The sequence below is a fragment of the Dendrobium catenatum genome, unplaced genomic scaffold (assembly GCF_001605985.2).
Source record: "Dendrobium catenatum unplaced genomic scaffold, ASM160598v2 original_scaffold_50655, whole genome shotgun sequence".
Classification (NCBI taxonomy): Eukaryota; Viridiplantae; Streptophyta; class Magnoliopsida; order Asparagales; family Orchidaceae; genus Dendrobium; species Dendrobium catenatum.
In genome coordinates, this window is record NW_021369109.1 from 268,478 (window position 1) to 285,222 (window position 16,745).

The 16,745-nt window shown below is 34.3% G+C and overlaps 1 protein-coding gene across 1 annotated transcript in view; it reads right to left on the minus strand.

The window, feature by feature from the left end:
* The window catches only part of LOC110102319 (protein root UVB sensitive 3), a 41,474-nt gene extending 30,685 nt beyond the window's left edge, over positions 1–10,789 (minus strand). The window contains exons 1-7 of the mRNA XM_020830623.2: positions 10,556–10,789; positions 10,431–10,488; positions 4,933–4,992; positions 4,814–4,852; positions 4,632–4,694; positions 4,273–4,329; positions 3,997–4,060 (exon numbers count right to left, since the gene is read on the minus strand). Of these exons, the coding sequence (XP_020686282.1) occupies positions 3,997–4,060; positions 4,273–4,329; positions 4,632–4,694; positions 4,814–4,852; positions 4,933–4,992; positions 10,431–10,488; positions 10,556–10,716 (502 nt within the window). The 5' untranslated portion in view covers positions 10,717–10,789. The remainder of the gene's footprint in view (positions 1–3,996; positions 4,061–4,272; positions 4,330–4,631; positions 4,695–4,813; positions 4,853–4,932; positions 4,993–10,430; positions 10,489–10,555) is intronic.
* Between the last annotated feature and the right edge of the window lie 5,956 nt (positions 10,790–16,745).

Genomic DNA, 16,745 nt, shown 5'->3' on the forward strand with positions numbered 1-16,745 from the left:
AATTAACAATAAAAAACTACTGGTCAAGATCATCTTCTTCCTGTTGTGAAGAAATTCGAGCACTCTCAATATTAATAATGAGAGATAATAACTCCAATACGTGCCTGAAGATTTTAATTATGTGAGACAAATCTTCGTCTGTCTATCAAGCGAACCCCACTTTATATGACAGGTGATACAAGATGTGGATGTTACTGGAGGATGGTTCGATGTGCCTTGATGATATGGGATTATTAGAGGTTAAATCTTTTCTCTAGATGAACCAGAGTTGGAAGCAATGATACTTAATGATATATTTGAAAAGGCCAAAGACCAACTCTTAATCTAATTTTATCATTCCCTCTATTGAGTAGTTAGACATTTCATGTTGTATTAAAATGATTTTTTGCTTATATTTTGTGTTGTATACTAGACATTTGTACTAAACATACTTTATGTTATAAGCTAAACAAGTTATCATGAAATTTGATATTATTATTGTTTGACATTTTTACCTACTCATGTCACACTTAATTTTTATATATTATATTAAAAAATTATTTATGCCGTGTCCATGCCGCACCCGTGTCCTATGTATTTTTAAAATTGTCCGTGTCCCGTGTCCGTGTCGTGTCGTGTCCATGTCCGTGTCGCCGTGTCCGGTCGGTGCATCATAGATTACTAGTAAAAACTATTCTAAATGGTCAGAAGGTGATGTAGAACCAAAAGCAAGCCATGATTTAGAAATCTGAAATTAATTCCAACAAATAGAATATCTGGAGAATTAATTGGAGGGAGCAAAAAAGGAGAGAGGGAGAGAAAGAGGGCCGGCGCTTATGGGAGTTGGGAGGGAATTATGGGATTGAGATAGATTGTCAATCAAAGCCAATCTCAATGTAGAAATTTTTATGCAATTGACTCTCTAAATTAAATTTGAATTTAATTGAGCCCTTGATTGGAGAACTTCTAATAAACTATTCTCTTATTTTAGGAAAGAATTCAAATTCAAAATGAATTAAAATCTGAAATTAAAACCTTCCTAATTTAAGATGCATCACATATGGAAAGTAATCAATTGGGGATTTAAAATTCTTTAATGGACATTGAATGGAAATGTAATTAGGAGCCTAAATGGAAATAAGATTTAGATAGGAGAGAGGTAGGGCCGTTTGTTAAAGGAGGGAGGGAGGAATTAGGAAGGATTTCAAATAGTTTTCAAGGAAAAGCAATTTAATTAAAAGAGATTTAATGCCCATATCTCTTTTAATTTGAATTCAAATTCAAATTGATTTCATTGAGAAACTTTCCAAATATAACTCATGTTAAATTAGGAAAGAATTCAAATTTGAAATTGATTCAAGATTGAATTAATATCCTCCCAAATTCGTCATGATCTATTTTAGGAAAGTAGTAAGACTGAAAAATTTAGAGGCAAAGGAGGGGAGATGCGGTCAGCGGGGAGGGGATTAGGGTTAGGGCCGGCGGCTAGGAAGGAGGAGAGGTGGAGGCTGACAGTTAAGAGGAAGGGGAAGGCTTTGGGCCAGCGGATAAGAGGGGAGGTGGGTGTTGGGCAGGTAATTAGGAGGAAGAGAGAGGGTGGCCGGCAGCTAGGAGAAAGGAGGGACGATGGTGGAGATGGGGGCCAGCGGCTTGGAGAAAGGGAGGGAGTCGGTGGAGAAGATAAACCACGAGTCGGACGCTTCCTACGATTGATGAGTAATAGTTTGCCCTCACCTAGGGGCTTCAAACCACGAGCTTGGACGCTTCATGTGGCTGGTGGATAATACGTTGCCCTCGCCTAGGGACTTCACCTCTCGTAAGAACTCGTAAAGCTCTCAAGAACAAAGTGATGAATTTTTTTTCTTCATAATCATCCATTCCCTCAAAAGAAGAGTGGGGCTATAAATAACCAAAATACAATAATAAAACCAATGACAAAAGTGCCCCATGGGATCACATATGCCTACTCCCTCAAGTGAGGGTAAAAACGGAAAAAAATACATAAATAAATCAAAATACAAATAATAACTCAAAATAAAGTGGTAGAATCATGGCCATCGATCTTTGGCTCCTCTTCTGATAAGCTTTCACGGTTGGATGTCCTCATCAAAAGGTCTACACTTGTTGAAAGTGCAAATCTTGCACGCTATGACAGGCAGATTTGGTCATTGTTTAAACTTTATTTTGTAATTGTATAATTCCTAGTTTGGGATTATGTTTTAACATGCATATGATCATACCTATGAGAATTTTTGGTTTCTTTAATTATGATATTTGTGGCTGGATAACTTCTGAGTTGGTTCGGTTGTTTAAGCAGATGCTTTGGGCATGGGTGGTTACTGATTGCATGATGTTTGACTTAGTAAATGCATGGAGATACTCCCTTCTGGCTATTAGCAATTGGGACTAGTTCTTCTGTTTTGCATCTTGTTAATTTTTTTTAATATCTTATCATTGACTTAGCGAGCACAACTAATTTTAGCACAATTCATCACAAATTGACTCAATTGAGATAGGGGTGTCAATATTTGACACGACACGACAACCCGACCCGGACCCGACCCGTTTATAAACGGGTCGGGTCCGGGTTTACAGATTCGACCCGTTTGATAAAACGGGTCGGGTCGTTGCAAAAACGGGTCGGGTCGGGTTCGACCCGAACCCGACAGGTTGACCCAAATTGACACCCCTAAATTGAGATGCAAAATTGCAAATCTCCTTGTTGACACTTGTGGTTTCAATTTTTCGTTTCTATAAATTTAACGAATCGTTGGATTGTCCTTTGATCCAAGTTTCTCATACTTTGAGTGTACATTAAAAAAATGAGGTTTTGCTAAATTGGTTGCCTTTGATCTATGAATCCTTATTTCTTTCATGTGATCTACATCCATTGCATCATTTAGAACCATTAAAAACACTGAAACTTAAGACATCCTAAATCAATTTGATAGTAGAGCTAAGTTGCATCATCATGTGAACTAAAATGTGACAAAATAAATTGGCCATTCAAACACAAAAAATACAATTTAAATGAAACCTTAGAAAGTTATAATTCTAGACAATTATAACATAATTTTCATGAGATTAAAAACTATATCGTTCCTTCGATGGGAGATATGATTTGAGATTTTTTAAAATTTTGATTAACAATTTCGAAGAATTTTTTGATATGCTAAATCATTCCAGCAAAGTGTTGTTATAAATCATCATGGGCTAATATGAAACATAGACTTAAAAGCAATACTTGGTGAACATCGGGATCAAAAGAATGATCTGAATTTTAAACATAAGCAAATATAATGTGTTTAAGCATTATGCATGACGTATAGGCCTTGTAGTTTAAATGGTATGTATCTTTAAACTACTATGTTTTATTATTACTTGTTAAAGGTCTTAAACAAGAATTTGGGATGAACTAAACTATAACTCATCAAAAACATTGAATGAGTTATTATACATAACCTTGAATATTGAGGAATATTACAATCATTATTTTAAGACTAATGCTCTTCTAATTAAATCCCCCAAAGCTATCTCCTCTATAGTGTATCATATGATAGTTATCACTTAACCCAAGAGAGAGGTAAATTGAATTATAAAATATTTTGCAAGCAAATTGATTCAAATAAAAATGCACAAAATAAAGGAAACACGACAAAAATTAAACAAGTAATATAACGTGTGAAAAAAATAAAAAAGACAATACACAAGTTCAAACCTAAACAACCAATGCCTATATCTAAAACCTATTACCGGCAACCTGTTAAGTCAAAAGATGAATTTTGATGATTTGAAAATTTCATGACTGAATCATATTTCGAAATAGAAGCAGTAAATCGTAATTAACATGAAAGAAGATTTAAAGTTATAATAGTGCATTAAAAAAATGTGTTATGTATTGGCAAAATAGCTATGAAGTTTGATGCTATAAACTACCGGATAAGGAAAAACATCAAATGTATCCGCTTAAAAAAAATTAATTACTGACGTTGAATTAGGAAAAATGACGAGCTCTACCAAGATCATTCATAAAATCTGCAACTAAACGCCACATCTTGGCATTGTTATCGAGATTGGAACCCTGCAAAGCATGACAAAGAAAACATTAGTTATCAACACAAATGAAATTGGATTTGGTGCCAAATATAATAGCAGATAAGCTTCAGAAAAGAAAGAGACAGCTTTTCATAATGTAACATTTATAGGAAATATTTCCTAATAATAGATCACATTAAAAACAAGCAATACAGATATTACTAAATTTAAAAAAAAAAAGGTGGGGGGACATAATACCTGGTAAAATGTAAATAAGATGCCTCCTAGCATGCCAGTAAAATCTCTCAGAAACCACTGATAAAGTCTTCCATTTAGTTATAGAAGATTGGCAGGGTTACAAGCAAAAGCCAATAAAAGGTCAGATAATTGGTACTAAATATTTCAATTAAATGCACAAACAAAAAAATTAAGAAGTAAAAAAAAGGTTTTGATAAAGTATAATAAGAAGGGAAAGATGACGTTGCTCTCTATTAAGCCTAGGATTCAGAGGAAGTTTTATTTAAAATAATAATCGAGTAAAATCACAAACACGGGAATGATAGAGCAACAAAATATTAGAAAGGCAATAATTGAGCTCGCGTGAACACAAACTAAACCTGAAAGGTAGCCCCAATGACAGTGGCAGATTTCTCCCCAACTCCAATAGCACTTAGCAGTGCCTGTTTCCAGTTAGCAAATAAGGCAATCATTCGATTCGGCTAGCAGAATTCAGAGAAGAAGCTAAATTGCATAATCTAAACTTCTCTCAGGTGACCTTAGCAAATAGGATACTACTTACTTGGGTGGATAGCATGGACCGTATGTAAGTTGAGAGTCCCTATAGAGAATAACATCAGGTTTAGTGCAAGAATAGCCATATGTTGTTACTTTCAAACATCTTCATGTAAGCACTTCTACCTGCAAGGAATCCCATATTTGAAAAGGGACATAATCTGGAGTGACACTATTTGGAAAGCCCTGCTAGCAGAAATTATTCACATTGTCAGTCCATATGCATGGAGAAACACAGCATATAAAATGAAGGTTTAATTCCCCACTACAGAGCTCCATGTTTCCCACGATAATTCACTAGATCCAAGCAATACCAAACAAAAGCTTAAAAGTTGCATGCAAGCCACGCTAATACAGCAAACCCTCCAACACACAATCCATTAACTCTAAAGTGTGCCTGTCTGTGTGTGTTGTGGTGTGATTAGATTTTTTGTTTCCTTAGAGCTATAAATTTGTTTTTGAGGATGTTTGTTAAGGAGGCAGCCATAAGTTCCTTTAGAGATGGTCAAATATCTCTCAATCTGAGCCTAGATAATGTCTGGTTTCAGATGTAGTAGGCTAATGTTAGACATCAACAATATATATTTAGCCAAAAAAAATATAAACTAAATGGTCTATACATATGTAATAAAGCACTAGTCTAGTCTTTCTTTTATTTGCTTTGGATAGACTGGTTCTACTTTATAAAATTGGTCTACCTCTTATTGTACGAAAAGATTTAGAGAAAATGGAGAAAAAAGATACATATAGGCATATAGCTGACCCCACATAATGGGATAATGGATTGATGTTATTGTTGTTGTTGTTGTATTGTAAGAAAATTTATGGAATGAATCATTTCTGATTTCTCCCTTTCTAGTCTATCTTCTTCTCCTTCTTCTTCTTTAAGGAGTCTACACCTACTCAAAAGATGTATTCCCCTTCTTGATGTAGATCAAGAAGCATCGCAAATGATGTTCTCGTTGAGACAATCTCATGCCATAGCAAGAGGTTTCTTCTCAGCTTTTCTTATCTCATTCCCACGGTCCAGCGCTCCAATTTATACCATTGTTTTGTCTCCCACCTGCCGGCCAGCAGCACTCCACCATCCGGTGTCCCTCCTGCAAACCGCAAGCCATCTACCTTAAGGCCCGCTGTTCTTCTTCCACTCCAACAGCAGCAACCTCAAGAAACTCCTGCCATCCACAATTCTTCATCCAGGCTAAGCTACCACTCACAAATTTGCTACAGTCGCCCCCTTAGCCTTAGATTCCAGCCAAGAACCTGTCTTGAAGGGTCATTCAGCCCTCTGTCCAGCCACAATACCTTTTCTCCTACGCCGAAACTCCATTCTCCACCTCCTAATCCTGTGGGCCAGCAGTCACTGCCCAGCCTTCCTTTCAGCCTGCTAACCTGCTGCATTCAAGAACAACAACAAGAAATCTGCTGATGCCTTCAAGAATTTCTGCAGTTTTTTCAGATTCTGCATCTGCGAACATCAAGAACAGTAATTTTTCAACCTATACAACCATTCCTTCAGCCGTTACTCTTTACTTGCACTCAGCTAGCCAACCACTCTCCTACATTCAGTAGCAGGAATCCACATTCACTAAGCCATCAATGCATGCAGTTTACAAGAACAGCCGGCCATTTCCCCAACCAAACAGCGCCCAATACAAGAAGCTGCGAACCTCTGTTTCAGCTGCTGAGGAACCTCTGTTTCTCCTCTCCTACCATCTACCGCCTGCTGATTTCTATTTCTTTCCACTACAAACTAAATTCAAACCTCCAGATTCTTTCATGAATGCATCAGGTTCCCTGTTTCCTTGATTTTCTTGCTGTTTTCAGAAACTGTCTTCAACTAGTTTCTCTTTTTTTTTTTTTGTTAACAGGTATCAAGAACCCCATTTTCTTCCGCTTTCCGATAAATTATCTATTCCTATAATACATTAATTTTTAGATGAATTACGTAGAGTCTTTTTTTTCAAACTTCATTTTCATTCTGCCTCTCAGCAAGTTATGAAACATTCTACAAATGTTCATCAAACTATTCACGAAGGTCACTATGAATTTCTCCTTATGTCTTTTTCCCCTTCTACCTTTTTACAACTTCGCGGGTAAGTTTTCTTGCAATGAAAATTAAATTTCCAGATGATGCCACATGGGAAAATTTTGCAACCCTCTCTTCGTCTTTTCATTCTCTCAACCTTGAGGAAAATGTTGTTTTCCATGACGATGGGAGTGTCAAACATCAGCAATATATTTTTAACCAAATAAAATACAAACTAAATGGTCTATACATATGTAATAAAGCACTAGTCTAGTCTTTCTTTTATTTGTTTAAGGTAGACCGGTTCTATTTTGTAAACTTGGTCTACCCAAGTATTATAAATACACTTCCTATTGTAAGAAAGTATATGGAATGAATAATTTCTAATTACTCCCTTTCTAGTCTATCTTCTTCCCCTTCTTCTTTTTTAAGGAGTCTAAACCTTACCTACTCAAAAGGTGCATTTCGCTTGTTGATGTAGATACATCAAGAAGCATAACAGCTAATCTCTGTTTTAGATAAGTGATGGACACGGTTTCACTTCCTTGCATGTCAACTTCAAGTAAAACTCCATGTTCTCTCTCCAGCAGTTGTACTGCAAAGAGCTTATACTTTCAATTTCATCTAAAGGAAGGTACTGTGATTAGATTTTTTTTATTCTTAAGGAAGATGTTTGTTAATGAAGCTCTCAAAAATTCCTTTAGAGATGGTCATATCTCCTCAGTCTAAGCCAAGACTAATTCTAGTTTTAGACATAGTTTGCTAATCTGTGTTTCTTTTTATTGTAAATTGTTTGTTCCTGAATCTGTAGACACGGTTTCACTTCCTTAATGGTCATCTTCACGTAAACCTCTCTGTTCTCCCCGTGGCAGTTGTACTGAAAAGAGCTTATGTTTTCAATTTCATTTAATTAAAGGGAGTGTAAGCCCAACACTGATGTTCCCATAAAAAAAGGATGCTTATAGTTAACGTTTGATCAATAGAAATAGTTATATTTATTTGTCTTTCATCGTGAGGTGTGGAGGCCCCCCAATGCTTGGAAAATACTCCAAGGAGGTGCACAAGTCAAACAAGGAACTATAGTGACAAAATTTTGTAAATAAAGACTATCAAAAAGTTTTTGTGGTGGTTGGATTTTTTTGGTTTTCCTATGAATTTAACCATCAATAAATCCAGCGTCAATGCTAATAATACATGAAGTTTCTATGATTGTTGAATTCAAGTGGAAATTTACAGAAATTAGGTAGGTAATGGCTTATAAATTCTAAATATTCTTGTTTCTATAAAGCTTCAGAATACATCACATAGAATTACTAACAAATACAACTGTGAGAAATGAGTAAAAGTGTAAAACAACATGTTGATAAAGCAATTTAAAAGGAACAAAAATTAAAATACACAAACAGGTAAATATTTTTATATTAGATTATCATTGCAAGCATATCACTTTTATTTAAATATTCCTAGATCATAAAATACACTTCGAATAATTGAGATAAATTATTCTCAAAAAGGAGATACATTATGGGAATGAATCTACAATGAGTGCACAAATAGTTAAATGTAATGAGTTTTCTAGCTACACTGGCAAATGAGGCCTCGTCCATGCTATAAGGGAGGAAAATTGAGTATGAAAGGAGGAAGCGAGTGGGAGAATGAAAGGCTTTTTAAATGGGCATAGAATCCCCTGTTTTCAGAATCTAATTGCAATTGAAAAGTATATGAAAAATTCAGTACCCTTATAATGTTGGCGGATCCTTAATCATTTCTTTTATAATTTGACATGCTTCCTTGATTATTCTCAATATCTTACCCTCTTCTTTTCCATCTTTTCTAGCATAAGGTTAAAAAAAGCAAAGGGAAAGGAGGAACAAGGGCATTACAGAGCTCAATTTGCTTGCTTTGCTAACAATTAATGATTTGTTCTAATGAAGATTGGAGAATAATGAGTAGGGGGGTTAAGTATGCATCCATGCGTTTCCCTGTGTGATAGAGAGATTTATATCATACTACAATAGGGACTGCTGAATTTAGTTGGTAGGTTTGTCAAAAATTACACGCTGAAAGCAATTGATAATCGATCAAAGTGTTTCCCATACAACAGTATTACTCAAAGATCAGCACCAAGTATGTGCCTTTTAGCATTGATTATGAAGATACTAGCTGAAGAGATAAAAAGTGAAATAACTTGAATTATATTTTTCAAATATAGCATAGCTAATAGGCAAGACATTTGTTGTAATAAGTGGAGAGTCAGAATAATGGAGAAAATGTTAAGAAAATAAAAGATGTGAGATTATTATAGAAAATATTGAGTATATGATATGCATTTTTAGTGGTTGTGTTATTAAAATTTATATATCATTATAACTAGAAGATAAATTAATACCTAGTTTTGATAATTTAAGTACTTTGGATCTATTTTACAGAATAGTGAATGCATGGATAAAGCTAAAGCTTCTAAACTTAAGATTAAATGGTTAAAATGAAGAAGTGCCTCAAGAGAACTACGGAATGACAGAATATCATTGAGGCTTAAATATAAACATCATAAAATGGCAATTAGGCATGCTAAATTGTATGGTTCTAAGTTTAGGAAATAAAAAAGTTATAGCCAAGTTGATGGTACAAGAAATGAAATATATTAAAATGATTGTGTGGTAAAGGATAAATCAATACCTACTTATATCAAAGATATTATAGGAATATCATCTATTGAACAAATGGTAGCAAAAAATAGACTAAGATGGTTTGGACATGTAGAACAAAGTGCACAAAGAAGAAAATTGGATAAAATTAATGGAGCAAGGAAAATGGATACACCAAATATAGCAAGGATAGAAGTTGTCCAAAAATATTAGTGCGAAATTGGTTTAACACCTTTTATAAGGCTAATGATAGATGATGGAAGTTTGACATAATATAACAAATATAAAAGTCAAGTCAAAAATACTTAGTAAGAAATTTTTTAAAAAAACTACAATCTAATAAGCTTGAAATTTGAAGAACTCACTTACAATTGGATTCTAAAGATAGAAGCATAAGAAAATTGAAGAACTAAATAAAATAAAAAAAAGTTCAACCTACTCAAACAGCGTCATAGCTTTCTCCTCGCCATTCTTCATCTTCTTGATAATTTTATAACAAAACAAAGCATTAAAACTTTTTAACTATATTAGCATAGGAGATAATAATATGTCGCATCTAAATCAATCAAGGAGGTGGAGTTCACATTATTTCCCTTTTCTATCGTGTAAGAATTTAGTGTTCTACAGAGTATGCGCCTATGTGGTTTTGTTTTCCATATTATGTAACGAAGTCAACTTTTCCAAAGAGCAAATTTTTCCTCATGCCTTCTTCACAAGTTGACTACCATTATCCGAAAGGATTGCATACGAGGTCAAATGGCCAGTCGACGCAGCGGGCGAATGTCAAGGCAAATCAAATGTCAACCCTAAAGCTATGAACATCCCCCAGCTAAATGAGAAGAGAGGAGGGAAAGGAAAGCTTAATTACCAAGGAGTTGGCCTACAGCAGCTAAGTTTGTTTATGATTGCAAATTAGGCTTTCTAAAGGTAAACATGTCAGAACTTGCCTCTGGCACGAAAGCCTCCAGGATCTTTCCCCGTATCTCACTCCATCGGCTACCGTATCTGCAAGTAAGCGAAACACCTGAGAATTACGAAAGAAAAATCATGAGGAGCAGACTCACACTCAGACCGTAGAATGTTAAGGGAGGAAGTGTCAGCTGTGAGGGTGGCGGTCTTCGAGAGCTTGGTGGAGGCCGAAACCCTCCATTCCTCCACCGTTATCAATGGAAGCACCGATGACGACGGTAAGGGAGACGACTCTGCGGTGCCTCCGGCGCCGCTGTCCATCATGGATGCCGCCGCACTGAGCGCAATGAGGCGTCTTTGTCATATAGAAGCCTGTTTGGATGCAGGTTAGCGGTTCACGGTTCGATGCTGCAGACGGGTGGAATCGGTTCAAACCGGATAGTAATAAATACTAATTTTATTAAAAATATAATATAATTTATTTTTATTGATGCAATTATATAAAAATATTATGAAAAATTAAAGAAATAAATAATTATAAAGTATAAAAGATGAATGATTATCTCTTTTTTAATTGAAGACAATAAATATTAAGTAATTATCATATTCTTAAATTATCTTTCTCTAGCATATAAAACTGTTAAAAATAAAATGAACAAAAGAAATTGAATATCAATTAAATGCTATGTAATATAAGTAACATAAAATGAAGCATAATAATTTATTTGCAAACCATTAATGTGAAATAACATAAAATGAAACATAATATATTAGCTAAGTTGTCTTCATCTGCAAACCATTAATGTGAAATAACAAGTCTATATTTTATATTACACTTGAATGATATGAGTTAATCTACAATCTTACTTGGGATTGGTCCAGTTGATATTATGCTCCATTCTATATTTATAGGAATTGCATCATCTTTGTAAATTTTCATCTCCAAGTATTCTAAATGAAGTTCTGGAGTAGGCTCATTATCAAGGATTTAAAAGTTAACAAGTTCAATACTTGTATAGTTCAAAGAATCATAACATTTTTTTTTAAAGTTGCAACATACATAATTGTTATAAAAAATAATAAATATGATGTGCATCAATATTTTAAAGATATTTCAGTGTAGCTACAAATAATACATATTTATTTAAATTGTGATTGTAACGAACATATACTAGATCATTTAGCATTTAGTGCTAAAGATGATTTCATCTTTCAATATGAATATGCTAAAACACACTTCAGTTCCTCTCATAATCTGATGAAGATGATGTTTGACTATGAAGTCTAATAGCCACTTTCTAAAATTTTGTTGCACTAGAGCTAAACATCATCCAACATTGATCTACAAATCAATAATCATACATTGGTTTATTCAAATGTGTTTGATATAAACAAAAACACCATATCTTAAGTAAAATATTAAAATGCAATCTTAAATTTGGCTATCTTACTAGGTCGCATTTCATTTGCAATTGTTAATGCAATTATCTTCCCAAAACTTTATAAATTATCACTAAAAAGCCTCAATTGAAGGTTTCGGTTGATTGTTATGTTGATCAATTATAAACATTGAGCTAAAGATGCAATTAGAGAGCTATAGCACACAAAAAAGCACCCTTCCCTAAATTAGGAGATGATCACCTCATTCAATATCATATGTGATCACCTCATAATTGAAGGAAAACATATAGCATGCTAGAGAAAAGGAAATCAATATAATTAAGTTTCCACTAGAATGCAAATGGATTAACTTCAATATAAGATGACTTTTGGGAAGATAAAACATATGATGTTGAGAGCACCAACTTATGCCATTATGTGCATTGATAAAGAGTTCCACACACTAATTAAGGAAAATGAAGGTGGAAAAGAATATTTAGGTTTTGCTTGGGACGGTTTTTTTACTGCTTCTTAAAGCAGCTTGCAAGTACAAAAATTTTAATTTTGGTACTAAAATGTTGTTTTTAGAAGCAAAAAAAAAAAAACGTCCCAAATGCACCAAGTTTTCAAGGCAATGTTAATGTTAACCAGTGCGAATAAAGAAATGGTTGAATTTGTGCCAAAAGCTAAGCATGGCAGTTGTTGAAAATCGAACACCATAAGCCTAATGATTCGTTGCATCCTAACCAGTAGAAGAATGGAAATAGTAAGAACTTGTTATGAATTTTATATTCCTCAATTTGTGTAGGTCGATTAGAATGACTTGGAATATCCATTTAAGAAATGTAGCATGCAAAAAAAAAAAAAAACACATGTATGCATAACTGAATATAGAATGTACCAAAATAGAAACAATTTAATATAAACTACAAAACATTTAAATTTTATTAGATTCCTCCATATGATATTTTTATTCCTATTTAAGCAATCTATAATTTATATCAAATATCTTTCTACATATTTTGTATTAGAATATCTACTCTTTTTTTTTTTCAACCGAATATTAAACTGATTATTTCAAAACCACGCATACAAATTGTATAAAAAATTTAACTCATCATCCAAGAGAATCTTTTGCTTTGACAAATCCTTCTTGCATATAGAAAAAATGTAATGTAGCTTCTGTTATTAAGGTTTTTTTTTTTTTTTTTTTTGACGGCTTTTTTACTGTTTCTTAAAGTAAATTTTTAGTACAAAAATTAAATTTTTGTACTAGAAAGCTGCTTTAAGAAGCAGTAAAAAAGCTGCCCAAGCGAAACCTAAATTGAAAGCTTAATTGGTTTCTTTGATTTTTTTAGGGTTCAATAAAGTCCTAGATGAAATTATTTAACATGATCCATAATGCACATTCAAAAACTATGTAGAAAGATATAGAAAAAAGCGAGAGGTGAACAGAGCCACATGGTTATCATCATTAGAGCTGTTGCGTGCGTTGTCGGCTGCAAGATGAATCTCCTCGCTGATTAACAGTGGGTAGAGTTGATCAAGATTCAATGGTGTGAGCATTGTGCGGATGGACGTCTTGAAAGATTGGTAGGAGTTTGGGAGCCCGTTGAGGATGTATAAGATGATGTCCTCAGTGTCGATCTGCGATCCTGCTGCAGCAATTTGGTCAACAATGGATTTAATGTCGGTGAGGTATTGCGTTATTGTTGAGTTCTTGAGGGAGATGTGGTGTAATTCGTTCTTGAGTTGAAGAACACGAGAACGGTTAGTGGATTGGAAGCGGGTTTGAAGCGTGGTCCATATCGATGCGGTGGAGTCAAGATTTAGAACATAGGGGAGGATCGAGGACGAAATTGTGGCACACATTGCGGACGCAAGGTTTTGATCAGCAAGAATCCAGTTGGCATAAGCCGGATTTGAGGTGGTTTTGCCGTCAGACCCTGCGATCGTTTTGGTCGGAATGGGGGCCATGGGATCCAAGAACGATTCAAACCCATTGGCACGAGTAATTTTAAGAATTTGCGATTTCCATACCGGATAGTTGTCGGTAGAAAGTGGAGATTGCACAAAGTTCTTGAGATTGACAAGAACGAACTTGAGGGAAGGTGAGATGCCGGTGAGTTCAGAAGTCATCGGATCCATGTTGCCGAAGATCTGTGAGGAGAGCGATGGTTCCATAGGTCCCTGATTAGGTATGCCTATCTGATACCATGTTGATTCTTGTATTCCGAGACAAGAGAAAGCTTTATTCAGAGATTAAGAAGATGAGCAGAAAGTAAGAGAAAATATCTTATTATTTCAGTAACAGTAATACATGTATTTATAGGCTTGTCTGTTGCCATGGGTACACGGCTGGCAACAGAGAGCTAAATAGCATAATGAAATACAATATATATTTATGTGTGTGTGTTGCTAAAATAAATAACCTTAGTAATTTAATTATTAGTTTGTGACAGTTATTTTGTTGAAGACACAATTTAGCTTCATTTCATTGGTTTTAAATCCACAAAAATGAAAGCAAGATATAGCAATATTTTAAAGACGAAAGTGAAGGTGAGCAAATGACAAACTCGTGATTTGTGCCACAAACAACAGGAAGACGATTTGCTTAGTAACGAAATGTGTCTATCAAATAACTGAAGGAGCACGACCAATGGCTGGCTATATACAAACGAAGACCATGACGAGTTGGGAGGGGAAACGAACAAAACACACTGTTGGATATACACTAATGAAATAGAAACTATGAGGCACGAGTAGAGCTTAGGGTCATACACTTATACGATCCAAACATTCTGACTGATTTCATCCCTTCATTTCGCAATCAACAGCTGCCATTACGCATGTTTTGAACTGGATGATTCTTACAAATCCGGTCGATTCTCCGGTTTAGCAGTTGAACCAACGATTTAGCTAGTTTTCCCCGGATTCGCTGCTACTCCGGTTTTCAAAGGTAAAAAGTCTGGTTGACCAACTGGTTCGATCTGGTTTTAATGATCATGGTTAAATTAATAAAATATTCATTCTAATTTAAATTTTTATTGATCCTAATAAATATGTCAAGAATCAATCTATTAAAAGGATCGAAGAAGAGAAAGAATGGAATAGAAATTAAAGTTTCCAATAATCTGATACAGAATTTTGTTCGCCTGCATCATCAAAATCATTACGATGTTCTCCTCATTCAACGAAATCACTAAAGTCGCTTAAGAAAGCATATTCGCTTCCTTCAAAGACCTTTGTTCTATCGGATTAGAAGTCACAGCGGGAGCTCACCACCGCCAAGTTAACGATCTTTCATCCTTCACATGCTTCTCTAACTAAATTTTGAAAACCGCCGGAACTCAGCAAAAAAAGTGGGAAAACACTGAAGTGGATATATACACTTAAGGTGAGATTTAACTTGTCGATTTTTTGTAATTGGCAGGCTTTAGCTCAAATCCTATTGAAATCTTGCATCCAAATAGTCCCTAAAGGGAATACTAATTTCTATGTGCTTTTTTAATAGCCAACCATATATAGAGGATTATTTTTTGTATAATTTTTGGGCCAACGTAGCCATTATATAGAAAAATAAACCGTTGGAGACAACTATTTAAGTTTTTTCAAGAAAGTTGCTATGTTATCCCTATTTCTAATAACCTATATATCTTCTAATATTTTAGAGCTCTTGTGATCAATGATCAATCTAGGACTACATTCTAACAAATTTCCCCGATTTTAATGATTTTATATGTTTTATTTTTTAGATTTAAGTGCATTAATTGCCTATATTTATAGTTATAAACTTATAATACGAATGAGACTACTAAAGGATAGTTTTTTGTTCTTATAATAGATATAACTTTATAATAGGAGTTTTGAATTTTACGACCCAAAACACGACCCGAAACCGACCCGGAAAAATCCGGTTAGGGTCAACCCGGACCCGAAAAGGGTTGGATTTGGGTTCAACAAATCAACCCGTTTTAAAAACTGGGTTGAGTTCGGGCTGACCCAGCAGCCTGAAAATGACCCGAAAACTCCTATTGGACCCGGAAACCCTAGATTGACACCTTTTTTTATCCAATTTTGACCCGAAAATCAAAGATTGACCCAATTTTTGACCAGAAAATTAGCAATTTTAGGTCAACTTCCGGTCATTCATGTCCGGTCGGGTTCGGGTCCAGAAACCTGACCCGTTTTTAAAATGTGTCGGGTTCGGGTTAACCTGAATAGTGCCGGGTCAGTTCCGGGTTCGACCTGAACCCGACCAGCTGACCCGAATTTACACCTCTATTATATATATATATATATATATATATATATATATATATATATACACTTAATTTAAATATATTAATAGTTAAATTATTTATTTAATTGTTTGAAATTAAAACTAAAAATATTCATAATTGTATTTATTAAATATAAGCCGGACATATATTTTTTGAAAATTTAATAAAACATAATTAACTTTTAATTAAATTTCGGTTTCCTATTTGGGAAAATTTCAAATATTTTCATATCTCTTTTTGTTTTAAAATTTAAATTTCTTTTATTAATTTAAATTAGTAATAAACATTTTTTTTTTCATAAATTTGCCAAACCAAAATTATAACAGACGTTTCATTTAATTTTTTATCGTTTCTTGTTGGCTAAAGGCATGGAGGCATTGATAAAAATGACTTAGGCTTCGTTTGGGACGGCTTTCTTTATGCTTCTTAAAACAATTCCTTAATACAAAGATTAATAGAAGTTGTTTTAAGAAACAGTAAGAAAGCTGTCACAAACGAAGCCTTAAGGTTATATTTGAGACAAATTTCTCATTACTTTCTAAAACAACATTAATTTATTATGTGCAGGGATGTCTTTCGGACTCCAATCAAGTACAAGACATGAATTTTCTCTCTCTACATATAAGAGAAAAAAATTCAGATGTCTTCAGATGATTGAAGTCCGAACAAAAAATTACGTCCAGACGAAAT